Genomic DNA, 27,192 nt, shown 5'->3' with positions numbered 1-27,192 from the left:
AAAACGGCTTCTGGACACTCCTAAGATGCGTTGACTTTGCATTTCTCCCTCTCCCTCTCCCCTCCCCCTGCAGGACTAACCTAACAATTGCAGTGGTTCACTTAACAAGCGTGGCAAGAGAAGTTGTAAAATGGGGTAGAGATTCACTTAACAAATGTCTCGCTTAGCAGCAGGAATTTGGGCTTCAATCTTCTCCTTCGTTATTTTTGCAAATAATGCAAGGTGGCGAACATCTCCAAAACATCTTCTTCCTTATGCAGCTGGCTTTCATGCCTGAGGGAGAACTAGAACTCCCAGTCTCCTCGTGACTGGCCCAAAGCCACCCAATCAACTTTCCTGTCCAAGGAAGGACTAGAACTCCCAGTCTCCTAGTCACCCAACCAGCTTTCATGCCTAAGACATGACTAGAACTCACAATTGCCTGGTGATCAGCCCAAAGTCACTCAGCTGGCTTTCCTGCCTAAGGCAGGACTAGAACTCACCGTCATCTGGTTTCTAGCCTGATGCTTTAACCATCAAACCAAACTGGCTCTCTAATTAAGAAGGACACCTCAAGAACTTGCATTCCGGATGGTGCTGTGAGAAGAAATCCACAGGATTTTTTGAAAAGAAAGTTATGTCTCTGCAAACCCACGAACTGAAGTAATTCAGTAAGTCCTGTCTAAACAATTGACTTTGCAAAGCACAGAGCGTTTTTAACAAAGCATTTCAAAATCTCCTGCCACAAAAGTAAGCCAAGGCACAAGAGAATCAAAACAATCCCTACTTTTCTTTTATTGTACACAAATGTTACCTATTTCCAAGCCTCAGGGCCCAAGAACAGACCGTTTAAAAAGCTCCCTTTTTAAAAAAAAAATCAAATCTTGCACCTTTTAGCAACTCGGTTGCAACCTCTTTGCACCTGCCCTACAGTTTGCGGAGGAGAGCATCCAACCAGGGAGGGAAGGGAACTGATCTCATTGAAGCAAAACGGCCTGTGGTTTTTGCAGGGTTGCGTCTTTTTCCCGTGTGAGTTTTGCGATGCAGCTACTCGAAAATTCATTATATGAAACATTTATCCCGTTATGAATAAATTAGAGGTTCTGCAATAGAGTGCAATAAAACTTCTCATTTTCTTCTTCTTAGGGTGGAGAGGATTTTCATGGGTAAAATTATGTGGAAAAAAAATAGTAATATGAAGTAAGATTCTCTTTTAGCCTAGAATAGTCTTTAAAAAGTCCTTTTAAAAAAATTAACCATGGCCCAGGTTTATACTCTGAATGGTGCATGAACCAGAAATCTCTCCCAGACACCAAGGTTTGAAGGACAAGCTCTGACATTTTTACTGCAGGTATGAGAAGAGCTCTGAATAATTTAGGAAATTGACTAGTGCAAACTCTACTGTTGAAGCATCTTAGTATATTTACCCATGTAGTAGGGCTGTATTACTTTTATGCTTCTCATCTGTTCTATTACCTTCTCTTATTGGCATCATTATTATGATTATGATTGTTATTTTGCATGCACACCAAGAACTTCTGCATTGGAGACAAATCCCTTGTGTGTCTAATCCCACTTGGCCAATAACCTATTCTATTCTATTCTATTCTATTCTATTCTATTCTATTCTATTCTATTCTATTCTATTCTATTCTATTCTACTCTACTCTACTCTACTCTACTCTCCTTGATTCTATTCCATTCTATTCTACTCTTTGTTCTCTTGACGGGAAAGGCTCACTCAGAATCAGAAGAACCAGGTTCCAGGGGAAAAGGCTGAACTCAACAAATAAGGCTCTGTGAATCCAAAAGAGGCTGCAGGAGATTACACATTTGAATTACGATGCCAGGTAGAGCCTCGCACTGAGAGTTTCAAGTACTTCCACATGTCTCCATCTCGGGAGAGTTGTAGATAATCCAGAAGGCATCCTTCACAGTCTCCCACTCATGGCTGTAACGTCCCTGTATTTATTCCACCTCTGCTTGCACCGGGCCTTTAATTTCCCTCCAGGCCCATATTTCTGCCACCTTCTCCCAGCCAACCAACAGCCTCCCCTTGATTTTTCTCCCTTCTTCTCGCCAAAGGCAAACTGCGCCTGTTGGGAATTTACAAGAGCATTCCCTGGGAATGTCGGAATAGGAAAAGCACCTCCGGGAAAGAAAATATGAAAAAGAAAAGGCAAGCTGGAAGGCGGCGTACAGTGGGAAGTTGAAGGAATCCACAGGGGAACAAAATAAATATTTTGCAATTCACCGCTACAAACGACACAGGGAAATGGCGGGTGCCAACGTGGAAGGGCAATTTCGGAACAAATTTACTCAGGGTTTAATACCCTTTGCACACTCCTTACAGAAATACAGTAATTTGTGTAATGGGCAATTAGGCGAGTTAGAGAAATATGGATCTCCTTTTGGCTTATGGTAGTTAATCATTAAGTAGTGTGAATATTTAGAAAGCTTTATGGTATTAAAGGTGAAAAAAAACCCACCTCTTTGCTTTGCACATAATGCAGAATATCTGGCTATTTTGGTGCGACATGAAGCACAAATGGAAATGATAACTGGTGTATGTTTTGGGCTATACATTTTGGTCTGTGTTTTATTTTTATTATTAGGTATTGCTTTATTTATTTTTTTCCCTCCCAGGTTGTGAGCTGAGAGTTTATTTATGATTGTGGCAGGATATGCAGTACATTAAGAAGCAAACAAAAAGAAGAAGAAACAAACAGATGCATATCTGGATGGTTGTATTTGCGATGGCTGATGATAACAACGAAACACACAATGCACTCTTGATCTGCACTCATAATGGAAGTGTGAAAGTATTCGGCTGTTTTTGCACCCTTAATGGGCTCCAAAATTGGTCGGAGAAAGGGGCTAGTGCACACAAGAACACTTTCTGAGTTGTGCTAATGTCTTGGTGATTGTGCTAAGGCCAGGCCTCCTCAGAGGATAAAAGTGAGAAATTGAGCTTTTGTTTACGTTGCAAAAACTAAAGATCTGGCCAGTGTTTTTTTTTTTTAATTAAAGCATGACTGGATTGGTTAGAAGATCATATATTAATTAAGTCATCACACCATTCCTTTTGAGTGTAAAAGTTGCTGGTGTTTTTTTTTTTTTTTTTGTTACTACAAGGATGCCCTCATTCTCCAGCCTTTTGTGAAGCTGTTGAAAGAATAATTTACATCTCATTTTATGGTGGGCTAGCACCACGGCTAAGCTCTTGGCAATCTGATCCAAGGCGTTTCCTACTCAGATGTAATTGAGATCAGTGAGGAAACTCATAGATTTCATGCTGTACAATACAGAGTTAGAGACCAGGAATTTCCAATCAATACATTTTGTAATCTGTAACATTCTTCTACCTCCTTTTCTCCTTAAACCAGGTTTGTCTAAGCTTGGTAATTTTAAGACTTGTGGATTTCAATAAATGCTTTTGCGTGTGTTCTAAAAAAAAGCAACAACCCAGATATAATAGAGAACTAGAAAGACAGAAATGACAGAATAACAGAATTGGAAGGGACCATGGAGATCTTCTAGTCCAACCCTCTGCTCAAGCCGGAGTCCCTCTACCATTTCAGACAAATGGTTGTCCAATCTCTTCTTTAAAACCTCCAGTGATGGACCACCCATAACTTCTGAAGGCATACAAACATTGACAGAAAAAACAGAAAAACAAAATAACAGTGCTGGAAGGGACCTTGGAGGCCTTCTAGTCCAACCCCCCTGCTTAGGTAGGAAACCCTACACCACTTAAGACAAATGGTTATCCAATGTCTTCTTGAAAACGTCCAGTGTTGGAGCATTCACAACTTCTAGAGATAAGTTGATCCATTGATTAATTGTTCTAACTGTCAGGAAATGTCTCCTTAGTTCTAGGTTGCTTTACTCCTTGATCAGTTTCCACCCATTGCTTCTTGTCCTGCCCTCAGGTGCTTTGGAGAATAGTTTGACTCCCTCTTCTTTGGGGCAGCCCCTGAGATATCATGTCTCCCCTAGTCCTTCTTTTCATTAAACTAGACATACCCAGTTCCTGCAACTGTTCTTCATATGTTTTAGTCTCCAGGCCCCTAATCCTCTTTGTTGCTCTTCTCTGCACTCTTTCCAGAGTCTCAACATCTTTTTTACGTGGTGGCAACCAAAACTGGATGCAATATTCCAAGTGTGGTCTTACTAAGGCCTTATAAAGTGGTATTAACATTTCACATGATTTTATCCCTCTGTTTATGCAGCCTGGAACTGTGTTGGCTTTTTTGGCAGCTGCTGCACATGGCTGGCTGATATTTAAATGGTTCTCCACTAGGACTCCAAGATCCTAGTGACCTGTGAAAGTCACTTCAGATTTCAATCCATATGTATACAACAAGAGAAAGAGAGAGAGAGAGAGGGACAGAGAGAGAGAGAGAGAGATCTAAAAAGGGAGGAAAAATTTGGGATAGAAACACATATTCTCCCCTATTTGACAACTGTTGTCATGTTCAACCTGTTCTATAACCTTATCTCTCCCCCCCCCCCCTGTGCATCATCTCTTAAAAATAACCCCCTCCCTTCCAAAACAGCAACAACAACTCACAATGCAATTCTGAACGGTGCAAAATTAGTTTCATTTTCTCCACGTGTCATTGGCTGCCTTTCCCCAGTAATGAGACATTAGGGTTTCCATGTGTAAGGGGGGGGGGGGGGGAGAGAACGCATGAAAACTACATTAGTCTAATGGCTCAAAACATGGATTGGGAAGGGAGCTGAAATAGGGTTGGTGGAAAAGAAAAAAAATCCCAAGATTTTTGAGAATCCCTTGGTTTCCCTTCTTCCCTTTTAAACATTTCTGGAGTCTTTCAACTTTTCTTCCTCCAAAAAGAAAAGAAAAAACAAGGAAGAAAACTGCAGACTCCTCACATCCTGGACATAAATTGTTCCAACTTCTATCGTCAAAACGACGCTATAGGGCACTGCACACCAGAGCAACTAGACACAGGGACAGTTTTTTCCTGAACGCCATCACTCTGCTAAACAACTAATTCCCACAACACTGTCATATTACCTACTAAGACTGTATTACTATTATTCTTCTCTTCCTTCCTAGTAACTATCTCTTCCCACTTATGACTATAACCATGTATCTTTAAAATTTATATTGTATTATTTGTTTCCTAGCATGATTTGATTGCTTATTAGTAACCCATGACTATCACTAAGTGTTGTGTCTTATGGTTCTTGATGAATGTATTTTATTTTTCTTTATGTACACTGAGAGCATCTGAACCAAAGACCAATTCCTCGTGTGTCCAATCACACTTGGCCAATAAAGAATTCCATTCTATTCATTCATTCTATTTGGAATTTATTTATTTGTTTGTTTGTTTTGTCAAGCATGTATTAAATAACATATATAAGTATAAACATGATTTTGAATACATGAAATTGATACAAATAAAAGGGAACATTAGGTCAGGGATGGTGGGCACATTGGTGCACTTATGCACATCCCTTAAAGACCTCTTAGGAATGGGGTGAGGTTGACAGTAGACACTCTAAGGTTAAAATTTGGGGGGTTTGGGGAAGAAGCCACAGTGTCAGGTAGCACATTCCAGGCATTGACAGCTCTGTTGCTGAAGTCGTATTTTCTGCAATCGTGTTTGGAGTTATTAAGTACCCACCCATTCCTCCTTCATCAAAATGAGCACATCATGTGAAGTCAACCTCCACAGTGAGCAGTTCAATTAGAGAACACAATGTTAAGGTGAGGGGAAATAAGCAACCAGCTCGCTCTTAATCCTCTATAAAATCCGACACCTTCAACCTGACTATAAATCACGGCGTCTGGCCGTGTCTCGCTGGGACTCCACTCCAGACTCCCAAAGGTAGAAGGCAACAATGCCACCTTGTAATCTTAACACACCTGCTGTGGGGCTTAGGGAGGGGAAAGAGAGTGAATCAGCAGTTCAACATAATGGGGAAGGGACTCTGGTGACTTTTCAATTCCCCAATAGGGATAGGCAAATCTGTCCCTTTCAGATTCTTTGGTTTCTCCCATTTGTGCATCTGCTCCCTTCAGCTGGGGAACGAAGGGGGTTTAGGAGACATTTGGGTAAAAAGGTGCATGTATTTTGGGGTTGCATGGATGTGCAGTTTACGCACTGTTGGAAGACCTGAAGGACAGTTTAAGGCAAATTGACTTAGACTTACATACCGCTTCACAGTGATTTACAGCCCTCTCTAAGCGGTTTACAGAGTCAGCATCTTGCCCCCAACAATCTGGGTCCTCATTTTACTGACCTCGGAAGGACGCTGAGTCAACCTTGGAGAACTGAACTGCAGGCAGCAGAAGTAGCCTGCAGTACTGCATTCTAACCACTGCGCCACCACGGTTCAAATCTAACCGAGTTAAGAGTGGAAGGCGGCCATTATTTTGATGCAAAATCTCAGTTGGCTTTCAAACATCCAGACTGATCCTGTTCAAAAGTGACAGGCCATTTTGCATTCCGGAAAGGTCAGGCCTGCCATTCAAGTCATTTGTTGGTTTAAGAAAACTCATTTTCTCCCCCACTGTAGCCACAAAACAGCTTCCCTTTCAGATCATTTGTGGTAAAAATAATGTTTGTCAGCTTCATCTTGGAGGAAACTAAAGGTGAAATAAATGACCAAGCCCGGTGGCAAAGCTGGAACTCAGAATCTCTGAATTTCCAGAATGTAGATATTTGAGCCATGATTAAAATGAATAGAATCAAATAGAATAGAATTAGAGTGGAGTGGAGTGGAGTAGAATAGAATAGAATCTTTATTGAGAATAGAATAGTATAGAATGGAATGGAATGGAATAGAATAATGGAATGGAATAGAATAGAATGGAATCTGGAAGGGACCTTGGAGGTCTTCTAGTCCAGCCCCCTGCTCAAGCAGGAGAACCTATACCATCTCAGACAAATGACTGTCCAGTCTCTTCTTAAAATCCCCCAGTGATGGATGGAGCATCCATGATTTCTGGAGGCAACTTCTGTTCCACTGGTGAACTGTCCTCACTGTTAGGAAGTTCCTCCTTAATTCCAGGTTGCTTCTCTCCTTGATTAGTTTCCATCTACAAACCACACATTGGTACAAGCCATACACTGTTAATTCATCCATTGAAATTAAAGTCTAGGTGGACTGTGATTCATGGAACATTGTATTCTGGGCTGTGATAATCATGATAATTACTTTAAAAACTTGTCCTTAGCAACTGGTAGCAAAAGTTGAAACCAACGTATTGCCAGGAAGTGCAGGTGAGCCCATCCAATGGTTGTCTGGATTTGTCAATGTTGAGGTTTTGTTTTTTTAACCACAGTTGAAGTTTATATGGGTGCTCCTAAATTTTCTTTATGTTTTGTGCTGTCTGCGTTTGAAGTGAGGGGTCCTTGGTGCTCTTTCTCTCACCAACATTTTGTACTTTCGAACTGTTAGGTTGGCAGAAGCTGGGACAAGTAATGGGAGCTCACTCTGTTACATGGTGCTAGGGATTCGAACTGCCAAACTGCTGACCTTTCTGGTTGACAATCTCAGCATCTTAGCCACTGAGCCACCGTGTCTTCTCTGGATTTGCTAGTCTCTTTAGAAAGCAAGCAAGCAAAGGATTACTTGTGACTACCCAAAACCGAATTAATCTCCGTACCAAATCAACTTTCCCTTCCCAGAGAGCATTCTGGCTGAAGTCTAAACTGGCAATAAATGGAGAAAGAAAGGAAATTCTTCCTTAACCAACTCATAATATATTTATTTTTAATCATTGTTAATCAAGGTGAGTGGCCGGGAACTTAAGTTACTTTAGATAAGGATTAAAGTAGAATAGAGCTATACTCATGTCAAGATCAACTATCTGAACATATCCAGGTTATTTTGGCAGGAACAACACAAAACTGACTTGAGGTTTCTTCTATTCCAATATGGTTTTTTTTTTACTTTCCCGTCTATAGCCTACAGCAATAGGATTTCCTTGGTAGTGTTCCATTTAGGTAATAACCATATCTGATTCTGTTTAGCTTTGCAAGACCAGCCAAGGTCAACTCAAAAGGAAATAGAACCTTCTAAACCGTTAACAAAATATACATTTCTTAAATTTACATCCTATCGTGCAAGAGCTCAAATGCTTCAATGGAAATCTATACCTTTATTTCTGCCCATTGTTGCAAATTTAAGAGGTAGAGTGGACGGAGAGGGAATGACTAAGATGATTAAGGGCCTGGAGACTAAAACATATGAAGGACGGTTGCAGGAATTTGGAATGTCTAGTCTAGTGAAAGAACTGACGCAATGGCTCAGTGGCTAAGACCCTCAGCTTGTCGATCATAAAGGTCAGCAGTTCGGTGGTTCAAATCCCTAGCGCCACGTAACGGAGTGAGTTCCCGTTACTTGTCCCAGCTTCTGCCAACCTAACACGTAAAAATGGAAGTAAAAAAATAGGAACCACCTTTGGTGGGAAGGTAACAGCATTCCGTGTGCCTCTGGTGTTGAGTCATGCTGGCCACATGACCATGGAGACATCTTCAGACAACGCTGGCTCTTTTGTCGGAAATAATTAGCACATATGTGCAAGGGGAACCTTTATCTTTACCTTTAGTCTAGTAAAAAGAAGGACTAGAGGTGACAGGGTGGCAGTGTTCCAATATTTGAGGGGCTGCCCCAAAGAAGAGTGGGTCAATCTATTCTCCAAAGAACCTGGAGGCAGGGCAAAAAGCAATAGATGGAAACTAATCAAGGAGAGAAGCAACCTAGAAGTAAGGAGAAAATTCTGGGACAGTTAGAACAATTAACCGTAGCTTGCCTTCAGAAGTTGTGGGTGCTCCATCAACGGAGGCTTTGAAAAAGAGAGTGGACAACCACTTGTCTGAAATGCCATAGGGTCTCCTGCCTGAGCAAAAGGTTAGACTAGAAGACCTCCAAAGACCCATGCAACTCTTCTTAGTCTGTATTTCACTGTGATTGACCAAAACTCCCACTTAATTTCTAGGGTGAAGCATGTAGTTGAGCCCTTGAAAAAAAATCCATTGGCTCTCAATAGGCTTCCTACATTCCTTCCATCTTTAAATCCCAACATCATGGCCTCTTTATCATAACACATCTACGGCTTTCATGGAGCACCAGGGTGACTAATGAAGAGCACAGTTAAGCAGAGATGATCTGCCTTGAAGGCTGGCATTGCGGCGGTCCCATTTCACTCAACCTTTGAAATAGCAGTGGGTTGAAGAGCGTGGGGTCAACAGCTGGTTGTCCAATAGCCATTGTTCATAATGCCCAGGAATTGACTCCGAGGTGCCCTTTGGCTCAGCTGGAATTTGTCTGCAATTGCCTGCGATTGTTGAAAAACAAAACCCGTCGTCTTAACTTTTGCAGCAAGGGCAAAGGCCAACAGGGAAGTAATTATTTCACTGGGCAGCCCGGAGATCAGGCATCTATCATGATGGATCTGGCTTGGAAGACCAGGCCTCCAAGAGGTAGCTGCTCAAATGCCCCAGCTCCATTCCCCCTTCCCCATGTTTGCTTAATGAATAGCTTTTTTGTTTCAGACCATCTCATTACCTGCTTGAAAGGAACAGATCGGAGTAAGACTCACATCTTAATACAGAAGGTTCTCAGGGCAGGAGTGAAATCCAGCAGGTTCTGACAGGTTCTGGAGAACCGGTACCGGAAATTTTGAGTAGTTTGGAGAACCGGCAAAACCACCTCTGGCTGGCCCCAGAGGGGGGGGGGGGAGGGAATGGGGATTTTGCAGTATCCTTCCCCTGCCACGCCCACCAAGCCATGCCCACAGAACCGATACTGTCTCAAAGTGAATATGAAGACAAAACCAGAAACTTTTCTTTTGGGTTTAATGGAAAAAGATTTGGTGGGGAAATGGGAACTTTGATGTTATTGATCAATCAGAATAGAGCTGGAAGGGACCTTGGAGGTCTTCCAGTCCAACCCCCTGCTCAAGCAGGAGACCTATATCATTTCAGACAGTGTCTTCTTAAAACCTCCACTGATGAAGCACCCACAACTTTTGGAGGCAACTTCTGTTCCACTGGTTAATTGTCCTCACTGTCAGGAAGTTTCTCCTTAGTTCCTTTTTATATATGCTGATGGCAGCAAGATTACTTCACACACACAAAATGGAAGGACCCCTTGATTCCTTCGTACTATCATATGTGGTGGACTTGTGTATATATAAATTCTCCAGGATGTCAGTTTTGAGTTTGTTTTTTTACTGCTTATTAATAATATATTTAATTAAAACATTAATTTCAGTGCATCTCCAACAACATAAATGCAACAAGACATTTCTAAAGTAGTGTTTCTTGCTTTCTTACTTGGCTGCAAATGTCCTTCTGGAGCACATGTTGAGCTTCTACAATCTTTGATTTTTAAAAAAAACAACCTTGTTCATTTGAGATCTGGACGACCCCCTGTAAATACTCCTCCACCAGGGTCCTCACTTAACAGCAGACACATGGGGCTCAATTAGGGTCGTAACGCAAAGATTATCTGTAGTTACAGGGTCAGTTTGGGAGGTTTCTGCTCTTTCACGGGCATTTTGAGTTTCGTTCCGTAGCTCGTAAACCAATGGTGGCTTCCTACCAGTTCGAACTGGTACCGGTTTGGCGGCTGGCCACATCCCCGAACCGGTGCTCCGGGGGACGCTGTAGGCACCGCCACCTTGTTTTTTGCTCCTGTGCATGCGGAGAACGATTTTTATTGCACTGCAGATGCGCACAAGTGTGCAGGCACATGCAGCGTGCCCACGAGTGAACCAGCAGTAGAGCCTGCTGGACCACCCCCACCCCTGTGGTAGACACATAAAGAAGGCAAAACACTAATAAGTTTGTTTCCAGCCACAGAGAGTATCTAATGCAGAGAATCTGGTTTAGCAGACGATTTACTCGGGACAGGCAATTTAGTATTTGTTTAGGCAAACCGTATAATTGGAAACTATGTCCATTTTTCTGCTCGGGCTAAATATTCTGTGTATAAATACTTTTCCCTAGTAGATAAATAGGGTTTTTATTTAGGCCTTATCACCTTCGTATTACATATTCATTGATTTCTAAACTGCTTTAAAACAGCTCGGTCGAGGCGAAACATTATGAATTCCATTTTGGCACCTTGGTATTAAATTTGCATATCAGGTCATGCTCCGCTTGACATACATTCAAAATTGCAGTGCAGCTATTTTATTACCGCTCACAAAAGATATTCGGGGAACTGCACACGCGGCATCAAAAATAAATTAAAGGGATAAAGTACCCAACTGTGGGTCACTTGCCATTCTCCAGGAGTGTCTGAAACAGTTTATTTGCGCCTGTCCGTAAATAAGAGTTAAGACTATAGCATTTTTAGATAATATAGATAGGTAGTCCAACCACAGTAGATAGATAGCAGGACTTCCTTCGCTAAGCGATGCGGTTATTAAATGAATCAGGCTGGCCAAAAATAAATCATGATCGGTACATGTTTCTTGTAGTAGCTGACATATCAGAGATCGGCTGGATTCTGTATCTCTCCACATTCACACGATGTGTTATTACCTACTAAGAGCCTCCCTTTGAGCATATTGGTTTTATATTTAGGCACTCCAACTTTCAAACTATTCAGGGTCTTCTAAGTAGTATAAGGGAGGACAGATCCTTCAGCCATATCCTCCTGTAACTCCATAGGCCCCTTCCTCCATCTTTTAATTCGAGTTTGTTCTTGAGTACCCTCAAGAATGTTTGTTGACTAGCAAGGACTAGCACTGATGCTGTTACTTAATTGGGTAATGAAACATCTGGAAGAAAACAACCAAATAGTCCTCCCCTTCCCCCTCTCTTCCCCACTTTCTTCTAGCACTGATGATGTTACCTAGTTTGGGTAGTGAAACATCTGCAAGAAAATAACCAAGAGCACCAGGGATCCTACAGACCTCCTCCTCTTCCTCCTCTCTGCAGATCCCACTCCCTTCTAGCACTGATCATATCACCTAGTTTGGCTAATGAAACGTCTGCAAGGAAACCACCAAGCTCAGAGAGAGCACCAAGCAGCCCTTCATTTCAACCCTGAGCTACAAATAATTCTCTGTCATTGGGACGGGGAAGTCTGTTGCTGGAGGCCAATTGCGTGAAGTTATCACTTTCAACCTCCCGTGGGCAACGGTTCTCCTGAATCTCTCCATGCCTAATCAATCCGAAGGATTGTGAGATTGCCAGTTAGTGCCAGGAGCACTGTACCAGGTGTGATTGTCCTCCAATACGTTGCAGAGTCTGGTGTGTATCCCCGTTCATCTGCATAATGCATGTTGATCAGCCTGACCTTATTTGCAGATGATCGGTGACAGGCATCCAGGACAAATGATGACAAGGGAAATTCAAGCTCAGCCGCAGAATAATTTGGCCATTTAGGTTGATTAAGAACCTTCCCGCAGTTTAACTTTGACACAGAAAATGGCCAGAAAGGCTTACAGATTATGCAGCTGGGGACATAAAATAAACATGGAGTTCTTTTGGGTCCCCGACCCTTTAAAAATATGCTAATGGAAAAGCAAGCTTTTTGACAGTTGCTTCAGTAAATCAAAAGGTCCATAAAATGCAGTGTCAAAGGATAATGATGGTCTAGATCAGAGGTGGTCTTCAGCAGGTTCTGACCAGTTCTGGAGAACTGGTAGCAGAAATTTTGAGTAGTTCAGAGAACCGGCAAATACACCTCTGGCTGGCCCCGCCCACATCTATTTTCTGCTCCCCGAGTCCCAGCTGATTGGGAGGGAATGAGGATTTTGTAGTAACCTTCCCCGCCACATCCACCAAGCCACGCCCACCAAGCCACACCACGCCCAAAGAACAGGTAATAATTTTTTTTAAAATCCCACCACTGGTCTAGATGCATTGCAGAAGATACAAGGAGTTCTTGATTTATGATCCCAACAGAGTCTGGCATTTTGGTTGTCAGTCCTTACAGTCGTTAAACAGGTCTCCAAGGGACATGCCTTGATTTTACAACCATTTTAGCAAACAGACAAGTTGCCAAGGATGGGAAGGAACATGTGAAGTTCGTTCGCAGAAGGTCACATCAAGAATTCCTCTGTGGTTGTGACAGAAGAGACTATTTGTAGCTCAGGCTGAACTGTAAGGTCTTTGAAGCTCTCTCTGAGCTTTGGTGGTTTTCTTTTAGACATTTCATGACCCAACTAGGTAACATCATCAGTGTTAAACATCTGTGACTCACCACAATAATACTCAATAGATACCTTTCTTGGGGTCTGAACCATACAATTTATCTCTAGGTAAAGAGGATGAGCTATGTGCTCAAATTGCAAATAGTGAAGATGAGGGTTGGAAAAGTTTCCTTCAGTTCCTCTCTGAAGGATAGACTGATTCCTTCTACACAACATTTCCTATATTCCCAATTTTTAATTCAATTCTCTGCCTGCAATGCGGTGGAGAATTCCATTCCACACCCACCTTTGAGGTCCAGTTTGACTCCACGTTCAACTGGTTTCTCTACCTGCAACTGGGAGATAGGGGTCACCTTGTTCTCTGCCTCCATCAATGCCTCTCTTGAACGAGCCCTATCAACTCCAACCTGTCCCAAAGCCAACATATCATGTAGCATTTCAAAAATAAGTTGAAGCATCATTTTACCAAGGATCGTATTCCTGATTACATGTAAACAGAGATGGGATCTTTGCATACAAAACCTATCGAGGGAAAAAATAAGAAGAAGAGCATGTCCTATATTTCCAAATATAATTTTTTTTTTGGTAGGAAGCTAACTCTTCACTCTCTTAGTACTTGGTAAAAATGTTTAATTTATGTTTATGTATTCTTATTCAAAATGTTAGTTAACAGCCTGCAGGGACCCGGTAATAGGATCCTTTTCCAGTTCTTCTTTATGTTTATTAGCTACATTAATGACTGTTTCTGCAACTCTCTACAAAGGTTCATGCTAATGAACACCAATTAATTCCAAAATGATTTTAAACAAAGGGTGATGAGAATACCCAATCAGCCGCAGCAGTGGAAAGAGCGAGCAAGTCACTCTGACCTATTTTCCTTCTCCTTCCGTGTTGCTTCTTCGCCAAAGGTTGACATCAGTGTTCTTCCAGCTCACCGATATATTTCTCCGGTAAATAAGATTTGCCGATAGACAGACACCCTAGCATATGCATAAAGATCAACCTGGAGTTTCCTAGGGTAGCTAAGGACAGAAGGTAAGCCAAGCCTTCCTTGCAATCCTGCCAAATTATTATTATTTAATTATTATTAAGCTGAATTATTATTAAGCACCTGAGGGCAGGGCAAGAATGGGTAGAAAGTAATCAAGGAGAAATTTCCTGACAGTTAGAACAATTAACCAATGGAACAACTTGCCTCCAGAAGTTGTAAATGCTCCAACACTGGAAGGCTTTAAGAAGAGATTGGACAGCCATTGGTATGGAGTGGCATAGGGTTTCCTGCCTGAGTAAGGGGTTGGACTAGAAGACCTCCAAGGCCTCTTGCAACTGTTACTCTAGTCTAGTCTAGTCTAGTCTTGTATTCTATTCCATTCCATTCCATTCTATTCTATTCCTCATGCCCATACACAAGGACCTTGTCAGTGTTCAGCATTAAATTGGCGTTAGATAACACTCAAGGGAATTCAAGAGGGGCTGGACGTAAAGTATATGTGGGAATGTAACTACTCTAGGCTTACTCCTCTCTTGACTCCACCCCTAAACTCTGCCTTATTGCTCAGAAATTAGAGTAGAAATTGAGACCCAGAAAAATGTGGACCCCTAAAACCCAGGGATGGTACTTCCTGTGAGATCATTTCCAAAGCCCATAGGAGATCCTGAAGTGGTCACCTGCTAATGATCCATAATGGGACAGAGCAAATGGAAGAATACAACGGGATGATCCCAAAGATGGTTTTCCAAAAGGCAACTCAGTTTTCTTGGTTTTTTTCCTTGAAAATGTTTTGCTTCTCATGAAGAACCGAAAGAGAACTGAAGAAGCTTCTTGGATGAGAAGCAAAACATTTTCAAGAAAAACCAAAAAAGTCCAATTGCTTCTTGGAAAAGCATCTTTGGGACAACCATGACTTGTATGATTGAGAATCTCCGGAGACACAATGCAATGTGTCTCTTCTATAATACATATCATTCTGAGCTCTATAAGAAAGAGACACCAAATAATACATAGGGATTTAGTTAATCAATCAAGGACCTAGGAATACTCATCTCAAATGATCTAAGCCCAGAGCTCACTGTAACAGCATTGCCAAAAAGGCATTAAGAGAGGTTAGCCTAATTTTGCTTCTTCTCTGGTAACATTATACTGCTAACTAGGGCATACAAAACCTTTGCCAGACCAATTCTCCAATACAGTTAGTCTGCCTGGAATCCACACTGTATATCAGACATTAATACAATTGAGCGGGTCCAGAGTTATTTCACGAGAAGAGTCCTCCACTCCTCTGCTCAATCCCTTACGCCACCAGGCTCGAAATTTTGGGCTTGGATAATCTGGAGCTGCGCCGCCTGCAGTATGATCTAAGCATAGTCCACAAAATTGTCTGCTACAACATCCTACCTGTCAACGACTACTTCAGCTTCAACCTCAATAATACACGAGCAAACAATAGATACAAACTCAAGATAAACTGCTCCAAACTTCATTGCAGCAAATACGACTTCAGCAACAGAGTGGTCAATTCCTGGGATGCTCTACCTGACTCCGTTGTTACTTCCTCAAACCCCCACAACTTCAACCTCAAACTGTCCACCGTGGACCTCACCCCATTCCTAAGAGGTTTTTAAGGGGGTGTGCATAAGCGCACTAGTGTGCCTACCGTCCCTCTCCTCCATTTATTTGTATTCATTTCATGTGCTCATGTCCAGAGGTGATGTTCAGCAGGTTCTGACCAGTTCTGGAGAACCGGTAGTGGAAATTTTGAGTAGTTCGGAGAACTGACAAATACTATCTCTGACTGACCCCGCCCCCATCTATTCTCTGCCTCCCGAGTCCCAGCTGATTGGGCGGAACTGGGGATTTAGCATTTTCCTTTCCCTGCCATGCTCACCAAACCACGCCCACCAAGCCACACCACGCCCACCAAGCCACGCCCACAGAACTGGTAGTAAAAAAATTGAATCCCACCACTACTCATGTCCATGTTTATACTTATACCTGTTATCTCAGACATGTTTGACAAAATAAATAACAAACAAACAGACAAACAAACCCAATCCATGGCATCCTTTCCAAGGTGTCCCTGTGTCTGCCAGTCATTATTTCTACCTCAAAGAGCTTCGTAACACCTGGTGCAGGAAAGGGAAATAAATGTTTCTGTTTAAACAATGCAAGATCTGCCCCCACCCGCTTTCCCCAATAATTAAATTACATTTAGCCAGCAGCTATTATTATTCTACACCGGTCCCCCACCGAGGCAGCCACGGTGATACGATTTAAGCAGCAATCTAGCAAAGCACTTTTCATTGCCTCTGATTGTTGTGCTGAGTGTAAATGGGTTGCATCACATTTGACTCTAATTTGGGTTCTTAGAACCGTTAATTTGAACTTAAGCACCTATGGAAACGTCATTATCGAGAAGGTATCTGTGCTGGAACCCGGTTTAAGAGCTCCCCTTGACGTTTCTGACACCCGATTTATCAGGCCTTGATTAGGAAATGTCAGAGGGAAAAGGTTTTCCTACACACCTCTGGCGTTTTATTTATTTATTTTATTTTATTAGTTTGTCAAACATGTACAAGACAGCAGGTATTTTTGCAATGTAAATTTCATGGGAAACTCAATTCTGGAAGGATTTTGTTTTTTAAAGCCTCCAGTCCTGAGCAAATATATATGAAATAAGTTCCACCAAACAGTTATTTACTCTGATTAGTCAGGTCATTAACCACAGATGATTCAGTACCTAGATAACTCGGTTGTGTAACCCTACACTGGCACTGATGATGATGTTACTTAGTTTGGGGAATGAAATGTTTGCAAGAAACAATCCACCTCTGAGAGCATCAAGGACCCCACAGTCCTTCCCCTCCTCCTCTCCTCTCTACCTCCTTCCCTCCCAGCACTGATGGTGTTACCTAGTTGGGTAATGCAATGTCTGCAAGAAAACAACCAAGCTCAGATATAAAATATTTTCCTTCATTGAAACGCCACACTGTTGGTTAAGATCATCGTCTTATGAACCTTAGAGAATTTTTAAAAGTTTTCTTGCTGTTCCTGCTCTACAACCTCTACAAAGGTGGGATTCAGTAGGTTCTGACTGGTTCTGGAGAACCGGTAGCGGAAATTTTGAGTAGTTCAGAGAATGGGTAAATACCACCTCTGATTGGCCCCGCCCCCATCTATTCTCTGCCTCCCGAGTCCCAGCTGATCGGGAGGGAACGGGGATTTCGCAGTATCCTTCCCCTGCCACGCCCACCAAGCCACGCCCACAGAACCAGTGGTAAAAAAAAATTGAATCCCACCACTGACTTAACTAGTAAGAAATTCTCCCATTTTTTCCCCATGTCTACAGATTTTGAAATGTGGAGGCCTAAAATGACATCTAGGCATTTTTTTAAAAAAACTGGAAGCAATTGAAAATTCTTACAAAAAGGAATCTACAAATCAAAAACTAGGCAAGGATTTCTAGGCCTGGGGGGAAACGCCTGCCATTTTCCATGTGGGATTTTGGAAAAAAATAAAATAAAAAAGAACTGGCAAACCAGAGGGAACGTACCCCTAATCTCCCCTATTTTACTCGTCAGAACGTGAAATGCAGTGATTTGTCCGTTTCCTACATTCCAGACCAGAGTGTTAGGAACATCGTTACACGACTAGAATGGATTTCCTGACCCCCAACCACAATAGATGTTTCAAAAATCAAACATCGGTGGACATCTCCATTGTTTATTTATGGCTCCCATGACAATCAACGCGGGTTCTGTGCTACAATGTTTGACAGACAAAAAAGAATGATTTACAGCAGTCCCGTTAATTATGCATGAAAGTGGAAGTGTTTCTGGCCTTTGCTAAGTCCTTCTTCGTTCGTTCTTCTCGGAGCTTGTGTGTTTTTTTGGGGGATCATTGGAATGAGCCGTTATAAATGCTGCCTCTTATCTATAGTAAAAGGGTAAAGGTTCCCCTCGCACATATGTGCTAGTCGTTCCCGACTCTAGGGGGCGGTGCAGGGGTGGGTTCTGGCAGGCACTACTGCGGGTTTGCTTGTGGTCCTTCTCTTCACTAGTTCAAAAGCATGCAAATGCGAGTAGATCAATAGGTACCACTTCGGTGGAAAGGTCACGGCGTTCTGTGACCTCATGCTGGCCACTTGACTGCAGAAACATCTTTCGTCAGAGACGGCTCAATGGCCTTGAATGAGCATCGCCCCTTAGAGTCAGTAACGACCAGCGGAATAAAATCCACAAAGATTTTCCCTTTTTTTAAAAAAAGTATCATCTTAATCTCCGGAGCCTTAATTCAGAACATCCCTTTGTCATCTTATTCCCACCTGCCTTGTTTCTGAAAGCTTCTGGGGGAAAGAAGGAAAAAATGGATCCCTTCCCATGTCTTCAAAAAGAAATGAAAAAGAACAATATTGTTTTTTCCTCACGGAGGAAAAACAGATTCAGCCAGTCCTCGATTTGCGATGACACAGCCCTAAGTTTCCATTGCTAATTAAGAGAGTTGTTCAGTGGGTTTTGCCCCTTTTTACAATCTTGCTTGCTACAGTTGTTAAGTGAATCACTGTAGAAGTTAAGTAAGTAACACGGTTGTTAAGTGAATCTGGCTTCCCAATTGACTTTGCTTGTCAGGAGGTTGCAACAGGGGATCCCATGACACCGGGATACCGCAACCGTCATAAATATGAGTCAGTTGCCAAGTAGCTGCCAATTTTGGTCACATGACCATGGGGATGCTACAATGGTTGTGTGAAAAATGGTCATAAGTCACTTTGTTCAATGCCGTTGCAACTTCAGTTGGTCACTAAATGAACAGTTGTGAGTTGAGGCTACCTGGAGCAGGAAAGGTATGAGAGGGGAGGCCACCTGTCAGGCCGGCAGCCATCCTTTCTTTTGGATCTTTGACCTGCCACTCTTTCTATTATCCTACTATGCATTTTCTACTGTGGGAAAATGGGAGGGGGGATTGTACGGAGTTAAATGATAGGTAGCCATAACAAAATTCCTTTCTAGAAAGCCAAGGTCATCCTTTGTCTTTGCACCTCTGCACCTGACCGGAACTGGATGGGTGGAAGCTGCCAGCGTGGCAGTGGGAGATCGGACTATGGGATGGACTTGTGGGTGTGAGGGCAAGATCTTGAACTTCCAACTGGGTGGGGAAAATCAGGAAGCTTCCAGATTCGGGTTTTCCCAGATGTGCCAACATGGCTACCTTAATCAATTAGAGCTTTGTGGAATCCTTTGCCTTGGACTCTGATTTACTTTTGGAGGCTATTTGGAACGCTGACATAGTTAACTGCCACCAACAATTCAGGAAGAGACGTGATTGTATTGAAGACAAACTTCGATCCGCTTAGATAGTTTGACCAAATTGGCAATGCAATCCAATGAAATCAAGTTTTCGACGATACTTCTGATTGGATGGTATCAAGTATTGAAAAAGATTTTTCGTATAAACCTAAGAAACGACAGCATTTTTTTTAAATGCCTCAAAAAGAGACGGAAGGGGAATCCTGGGAGTTGAAGTCGACGTGTCTTCAAGTTGCCAAGAGGGAGAAACTTTTCCCTACCTGATAATTGAATCCAGTCTCAGATGTCAGAGCATGTTCAAACCGAAATCAAGACATATCCAAGTTCTTAACAAGGCCATCTTGACTTCTAATCTTCCCCAGGTGGTTGGTTTTTTTAAAATGCTGGTTAGAGGTCTCTTCCAGAATTTTGCTAGGTAGTTAGTGAGAACGGGGAAATGTGCGGGACTCTTAAACCGAACCTTTGGCATCTCTCTTGAGTAGTGCTATCGTATGGTCTTCATTAAGAGGAACTGCCAAAGCTTCTCACAATATTTACAAATATAAACCACATGGCCATACTTTCAGAGTACAGCTTGAACGTTGAGGCTCCAGTTTGGGGTTTGGCTTCGCTGATTTCATTTAATTTTATTTGAAATACGAACCCGGCAAAAAGAATTTCAGCCTAAATGCTTGTTCCAGTCCATTATTTTTCACCCTCTGAAGTTTTTTTAAAAAAAAGCAAAACTAAAAGACTTTTTTAAAAAATAAGGGAATGAAAGATCCACCCACGAAGAGAGAAACTCACGTTTTGGCACACTGACATAAAATGAGGCATTAATTAACCTGGGTTTATCCTGTGCTGCTTCCCCCTTTCCTTCCATTAAAACAATGAAACAAAAACAATAAAGTACTCCCAAAAAGGGACGCGGTGGCTCAGTGGCTAAATGCTCGGAAAGATCGGCGGTTCGAATCCCTAGCGCTGTGTAACGGAGTGAGCTCCCGTTACTTGTCCCAGCTTCTGCCAACCTAGCAGTTTGAAAGCAGATAAAAATGTAAGTAGAAAAATAGGAACCACCTTAGTAGGAAGGTAACAGCACTCCGTGCGCATTTGGCGTTGAGTCATGCAGGCCACATGACCACGGAGACGTCTTCAGACAGCACTGGCTCTTCAGCTTAGAAATGGAGATGAACACCGCCCCCTAGAGTAGGGAATGACTAGCACATATGTGCAAGGGGAACCTTTACCTTCACCTTTTTTTAAAATAAGGGAATGAAAGATCAACCCACAAAGAGAGAAACTCATGTTTTGGCAAACTGTCATAAAACGAGGCATTAATTAACCTGGGTTTATCCTGTGCTTCTCCCCCCCCCCTTTCCTTCCATTAAAACAATGAAACAAAAACAATAAAGTACTCCCCAAAATGCCCTTATAAAACTGACCGTGCCAGTAAAATTTGATACGTCTGATATAAAGCTGCTGGCATTTACAGCTCAGCTTGAGCTGATCAATATGGTTATCTACCTGTCAATTTTCTATAGTCTTTAATCCCCAAAGAGTGCTGGCCCATGTGCAGATATGTATATCTCGTCGAGATAGGACAAATCAAAGCATTCTGTGATAAGAGAGTGATTTGTAAAGCATGTAACAAAAGCTTTATCCTTTCCCTGTGTACTGAGCCTGTCAAAATATTTTTCTTAGAAGGAACACCAAGAGAAGCTCCCGTCCTTCCTGCGTTAAGTGGGTGGCAACAAACAAGGTAGAACTTCCATCGTTGCACAGTTGCAAACATTGTGTAGACAAGACCTGGCCGTTTTAGGGGATCCCCCAGGGCCACATCTGGCCCTTTGGCTGTCCCCATCAGGCCCTCCTGAAATCAATCGTAAATTAGAAATCAAATGGAAATGATGTATACAAGCAACACAATTGAATTGTCTCAATTTGGAAGGCGACTGCTATATCTTTTCCAATTTATGTGCATGTGTGCTATTATCGATCTATCTATCATCTAACTATCATCTATCTAATTATCCCTCCCTCCCTCCCTCCATTCATCCATTTATACATCTGTCTGTCTGTCTATTTACCTACCTACCCACCTACCTATCAATCTAATTATCCATCCATCCATCCACCTATTATCTATCTATCTATCTATCTATCTATCTATCTATCTATCTATCTATCTATCATCTATCATCTATCTATCTATCTATCTATCTATCTATCTATCTATCTATCTATCTATCTATCTATCTATCTATCATCATCTATCACCTGTCTATGGATGAGAACCCAGAGTGGTCTGTCTGCCTGACTGTCTGTCTGTCTAATTTATACAGCAGCCCATATTGCAATGCAATTAAAACTCTGGTGTGTTCAAAGGTATGCATTGAGAATTAATTTGCTGTCACAAGCTAGAATGGATGCTAGAATGGATGCTAGAATGGATGCTAGAATGGATGCTAGAATGGATGCTAGAATGGATGCTAGAATGGATGCTAGAATGGATGCTAGAGTAAAAGTGTTGCATGCTTCTCTTTGGATCAGGGAGTTTTATGTTGAACTTCCCTACGGATGGATCCTATTTGGAAATATATTTCCAAATATATTTACTGCATGGATATATTTTCTTCCTCTGTCCCAAGGGCTTTGGGATCAGCCCTTGATACTGTCATTAACCCCAGTTGTAGCCATGCAGGGAACACCCTCAATGCTCTATTCCGACTTCAATTTTCATGTTCAATTTTTTTGTTTTAATGGGTTTGGGATTTTTTTTTAATAGACAAGGAGAGCAAACATATTTGTCTGCTTTTGCAATCTCATTATTTCCTTTGCATGCAATTATTTCCTTGCCAAACAATAGCAGTGACAAATTGCAACAGAATCCTTCAGCAGATTTTTAACCCAAGGTAAAAATAAACAGAAACATCTGTATAGCAATTGTGTACGCAGCTACGTTCATTAACAAATACATTTTTCTAATAAAACCATGCAAGTAACCCTCAGCTTCGACTTGATAGAAGTAGGCCTCTTTTCCCCTCCAAGTTTTCCGAGGCTGTTCCCAGAACGTTTTTCCAAACTTTCCTGCGAAACACATCTGTCTTCGTTGGTCTTTGGAATGTGAATAAATAATGGTGAGGGATTTCACCCCCCCCTTCACTTTCTTCTTTAAACCAGTCAGACAAATTACAGGCTCAAAACAATTACTCCCAGAGGTGAAAAGAAAGCTGATGTCAACCAGAAGATACCTTTGGAATATACCTTTGCTTATATTTAATATAAAATATATAGTGTTGGCACTGAAACCAAGATTTGAGGAATTCTGGATCAGTTCTATTGTTTTGTTCTGCTTCTGATCTGCCAATGATCTCTCAGAAGCTAAATACTTCCCGTGGATTCACTTTGGACCTGGTATTGAGAGGCAGTGTGGTTTAGTGGTTAAGCCCCCAGGCTAGAAAGTGAGAGGTTGGAAGTTCTAGTCCTGCCTTAGGTTAGGGTTAGGGTTAAGGTTAGGTATGAAAACCCGCTGGGTGTCTTTGGGCCAATTACCAGGAGACAGAGAGTTGTAGTCCTGTCTTAGGCATGAAAGCTAGCTGAGTGGCTTTGCACCAATCACGAGGAGATGGTGAGTTCTAGTCCTGCCTTAAGCATGAAAGTCAGCTGGGTGACTCTGGGTGAAGGAAAAGAAAAGGGAAAGGAAAGAGGAAAAGAAAGGGAAGGGAAGGGAAGGGAAGGGAAAGGAAAGATAAAAAGAAAGGAAGACTATTGAGAAGGGAAAGGAAAGGAAATCCGGGCAGATATGAGGAAATACCAGGATTTGCCCCACTGCAGTCCAACTTCCTGGGGGGGGGGGGGAATCTATCTACATCTTGGCAAGTTTTTATTTGTTTTGTCCTAAGATGGAAAAAGAATTGCCTATGTTGACCTCTGAGCATAACCATCAGGGATCCTTCAGCAACCCTTGGAATTGTGCAAATATTTCCTAACCAAGGCAGGATTGGAAGTCAACCCCATCCAATTGGGGAATTAAATTCCCACATCCAAATATCGATTGGAATCACCAAATCAAGGCCAACCTCTCTGAGCGCATTCGAAAGGATGAGAAGTTTCTGCCCAGATGCCAAAAGCCTGTTCCCAAATCGGAATGGAATCATGCCTTGTCCCCTAATGGATGTCCCCTAGGCAACTGTCTCCCAAAGATGCTCCAGTGGGGGTTGTTTGTAAGTAAATATACAGCAGGTCCGTTCTCAGTTTCTCCCCCAAAACATTGCTATATTTCACAAAATATTTCATATTTTTTTGTTCCCCAAGTTGTCTATTCATTCAGTATTTCTGATCCTATTCATGTCATAAATCCTATTTTTGCCTTCACAACAACAACTCAAAAGAAATGCTATCTTTAATTAGAAAGCCAAGTGCACTGATTGCCAACAAAGCCTCTTAGGATTAAGACTAAGATACAGTGTACAGTCCAACACAGAGAGAGAGAGGGAGAGGGAGGGAGGGAGGGAGAGAGAGAGAGAGAGAGAGAGAGAAGACTATGCAAAACGAAACAAGCTCCACAACCACAACCTTCCTTTTAACTTATATCTAGCAAGGTGTTTTGGACATTAGCGTAGGTCAATTTTTGAAAGCATGTGCAGACAGACCCATAACGTCACAAGCTTCTTGAGCATCCCTAATCCCTTGTCTTTGTTTTTTTCCTTTTCAGAGAGGCAACAGACTGACGTAAAGTCAACCCCCCTGAGACACTTGCAAATGAAATGAAACCCTCCTTCATAACACCCTGGTTCCCCATTAATTCTCTGGCCGTCCACAATCACAGGTCGTTCTTACCTTTTGGTGGTAAGCAGTGTATTCATTGGTTCTGCGAGAATGTTTTGTTTCCCCCTGGACCTAAAGCCGAAGCCAACATCTTGGATTTTGCCACAGCCTATGCTACAAATGGTTCAAGTCTATTCTTTTGCTTTGGGCCACCTCTGTCCTCCCCTCTTTTCTTTCTTGCCAGCACTCAGAAGTAGATTCTGAAAAGTCATGCCGGCTATGAATCATGAGAGTTAGTGAAAAGAAAGTCACTTTGAAGAGCAAAAAAATCAACCACCAACAGTTCTGTTGTGCACCTCTGTCACTGCTAAGTTGACTCAACTTCCAAGGGTCCAACTTCTGCCAAATCGGCACGCAATTTTATTCCGTGGAAAGACCACAGTGACCCCATCTGGATCAAGGCCAGAACATGCGAGGACGTCTGTGTGTGTGTATGTGTTTTATAAACCACCCTCCCCACAAAGACACTTGTGTTATTCTTTTTAAGAAAACTGCAATTAGTGCCAACAGAGAAGGAAGGAAGTAGTGCAAGGATGACAGTGGATTGCCCATGGAGGCTCTCCATCATCCAGTTCATGGTTGTCCCAAAGATGCTTTCTTCAAAAGCCAACTGGACTTTGTTTTTCCTTGAAGAAGTTTTACTTCTCATCCATGAAGCTTCCTGAGTTCTGAAAAAGAATTGAAGAAGCTTCTTGGATGAACAATGAAACATCTTCAAGGATAAACAAAGTCCTGTTGCCGCTTGAAAAAAAAACACCTTTGGGACAACAACAGTTGATGACAAAACAAACCAGAGACTGGATAAACCCACCAATACATTGGCAATAAATCAATAAAAGCTGGAGATGTGCTTTGCACTTGGTTTGGTCCTATAAATCCAAGGAAACAAATACAAAAGATGATAGATAAGAAAGATAGGAATACCAGACAAGAGAGAGAGAGATAGAGAGATAGAGAGAGAGAGAGAGAAGAAGAAGGAGGAGGAGGAGGAGGAGGAGGAGGAGGAGGAGGAGGGAGAGAGGGAGGGAGGGAAGGAATGAAGGAATAAAGGAGGGAAAGAAAGGGAAAGAAAGAGAAAGAAAAATGGAAGGAAGGAGGGAAGATGAAAGGAAGGAAGGAAGAGAAAGAAAGAAAGAAAGAAAAAAGAAAAGAGAAAGAAAGAAAAGCTAACACTTACTTCACTCATTTGAGGAATGGTAAGCTTTGGTAGTTTATTCTTAGAACTGGATCCGGTGGTTTTCCCTTCCAGCAGACTTCCAAAGGATTGGTTTCCATAGACCCCCTCAGTTTCTAGGGGTGGTTTTAGTTCTGGGGAGTCATTCGGGACTTGATCCTGGCCATCCATGGGCCTAACGTAAGCGGTGGGCTTCTGCTGGATCATACTGCTCTTACAGTGGAGTCCAGGAGGAAAGTTCTGGTTGGAAAGATTGTTAGCGGCGGATAGCAAAGATGTGGAAGGAAGAGGAGATCCATGACTCAGGAAATCAAGATCCACTGGAGACTTGGAGTGGGTGGTTTCCTTGTAGGAGTGCTCGGCCGCTGTGGATTTGGAGTGATTGTGTCTCCTTGAATGTGAAGATGAAGGAGGGGTGTTGAGTTCCTCCCCTCCTCCGGTTTTCTGCGGCTCATTCTGGCAGGGATAGAGGTCCTCATATCGGCCTTGGGTTGGCTCATGGGAAGAGCTATGTTTGGTCCGATTGGGCTGGCTACTGGGTTGGGTCGACGGGCCCCCACTAGAGCTGTGGTTGCCACGGGACCAATCTGTCCGGGATTTCCTGCTGCTTTGGTGGCCATTCAGCAAACTTGGATTGGATGATAGGGAAGGCGGTGGGGGCATAGACGTGGAGGTGTTCCCACCCATCCGGTTCCTTTGCTCGGGGAAAAAACTCGGCTCATTTTTGTCTCCCGGGGTTTGTGGCACAGGATTCTTTGGGATGCCAACAAGGTGGCTCTGGTTGGAATGGTTGGTGAGCAGATCCTTCATCTCATCGTAGTTCCCCAACGTGTTCTGCACACGGTTGGCAAGAGCGTCCCCTTTGCTGGTCTAAAACATCAAAAGAAATCAGGGTTAAGAAAGGTGACCCACGAACAGAGATGGGACAAGGCGAGAAAGGAGGAGACCGGCCCTTTTCTCAGCCCATAACATCTCAATCAGGGATGTCCAACCTTCGCAACTTTTAAGACTTGTGGACTTCAACTCCTAGAATTCCCCAGAAAAACATGCTGGGAGTTGAAGTCCACAGGTCTTCAAGTTGCCAAGGTTGGACACTCCTGGCCTTCTAAAAAGGACCCCATTCCTTGGAATCTTTGCTTTCTCCTTAAGTTCATTGATGGGTGTTAAGAAATGTCTTCCAAATCCTCCAAGCCATGACTGGCATATTCTTAAGCCTTTATTTATCTGAAATATTTCTAAGTCAGTGTTGTGGACCAAAAATATCTCCAAGGGTATCTTACAAGAAAAAAATCACACATAATCAAAGCCATGTCAACCCAACCAACATTCATAAAACAATCCCTGGATTTATGAATTAAAATCCTGCTCCAGTCATAAAAACAGAGTTGCAAATAAAACCTGGAAGAGACCATTCATTAAAGCTTGTTCCATCACAAATGATAGGAAGACCTCAGAAGAAAACCTGCCCAAAGGGTTGAGCCTACTGCAAAAGAGGCTCTCGGCAGTGCCTTCAAGGCAGAAGTTACTTGAAAAGGGCACCTGTTAGTGCTCTCAGGGTGAATGCCAGGATGCTTTCCTCCTGCTAGTAACATTAATCATGGGAATGACTGGGCAAGTGGTGGAGATGGCGGAAGAGCTTTTCTTTTGGACTTCAGGCCTGCCGCACTTTCTACTATTCATTTCCTACTGTGGGAAAATGGGAGGGGGGGTTATATGGAGTTGGGTGATATGTAGCCATAACAACATTCTTCTTAGAAACACAAGGTCATCCTTTGTC

The 27,192-nt window shown here is 42.5% G+C and overlaps 1 protein-coding gene across 3 annotated transcripts in view; it reads right to left on the bottom strand.

Annotated features, from left to right (window-relative positions):
- Positions 1–27,192, bottom strand: part of AFF2 (ALF transcription elongation factor 2) — a 227,868-nt gene that overhangs the window by 126,466 nt on the left and 74,210 nt on the right. For all 3 annotated transcript variants that reach the window (XM_081963758.1, XM_081963759.1, XM_081963760.1), the window contains exon 3: positions 25,419–26,285. In XM_081963758.1, the coding sequence (XP_081819884.1) occupies positions 25,419–26,285 (867 nt within the window). The remainder of the gene's footprint in view (positions 1–25,418; positions 26,286–27,192) is intronic.

Source organism: Natrix helvetica, assembly GCF_964273705.1.
Source record: "Natrix helvetica genome assembly, chromosome: 11".
Taxonomy (NCBI): Eukaryota; Metazoa; Chordata; class Lepidosauria; order Squamata; family Natricidae; genus Natrix; species Natrix helvetica.
This window is presented reverse-complemented; position numbering and strand designations above follow the sequence as displayed.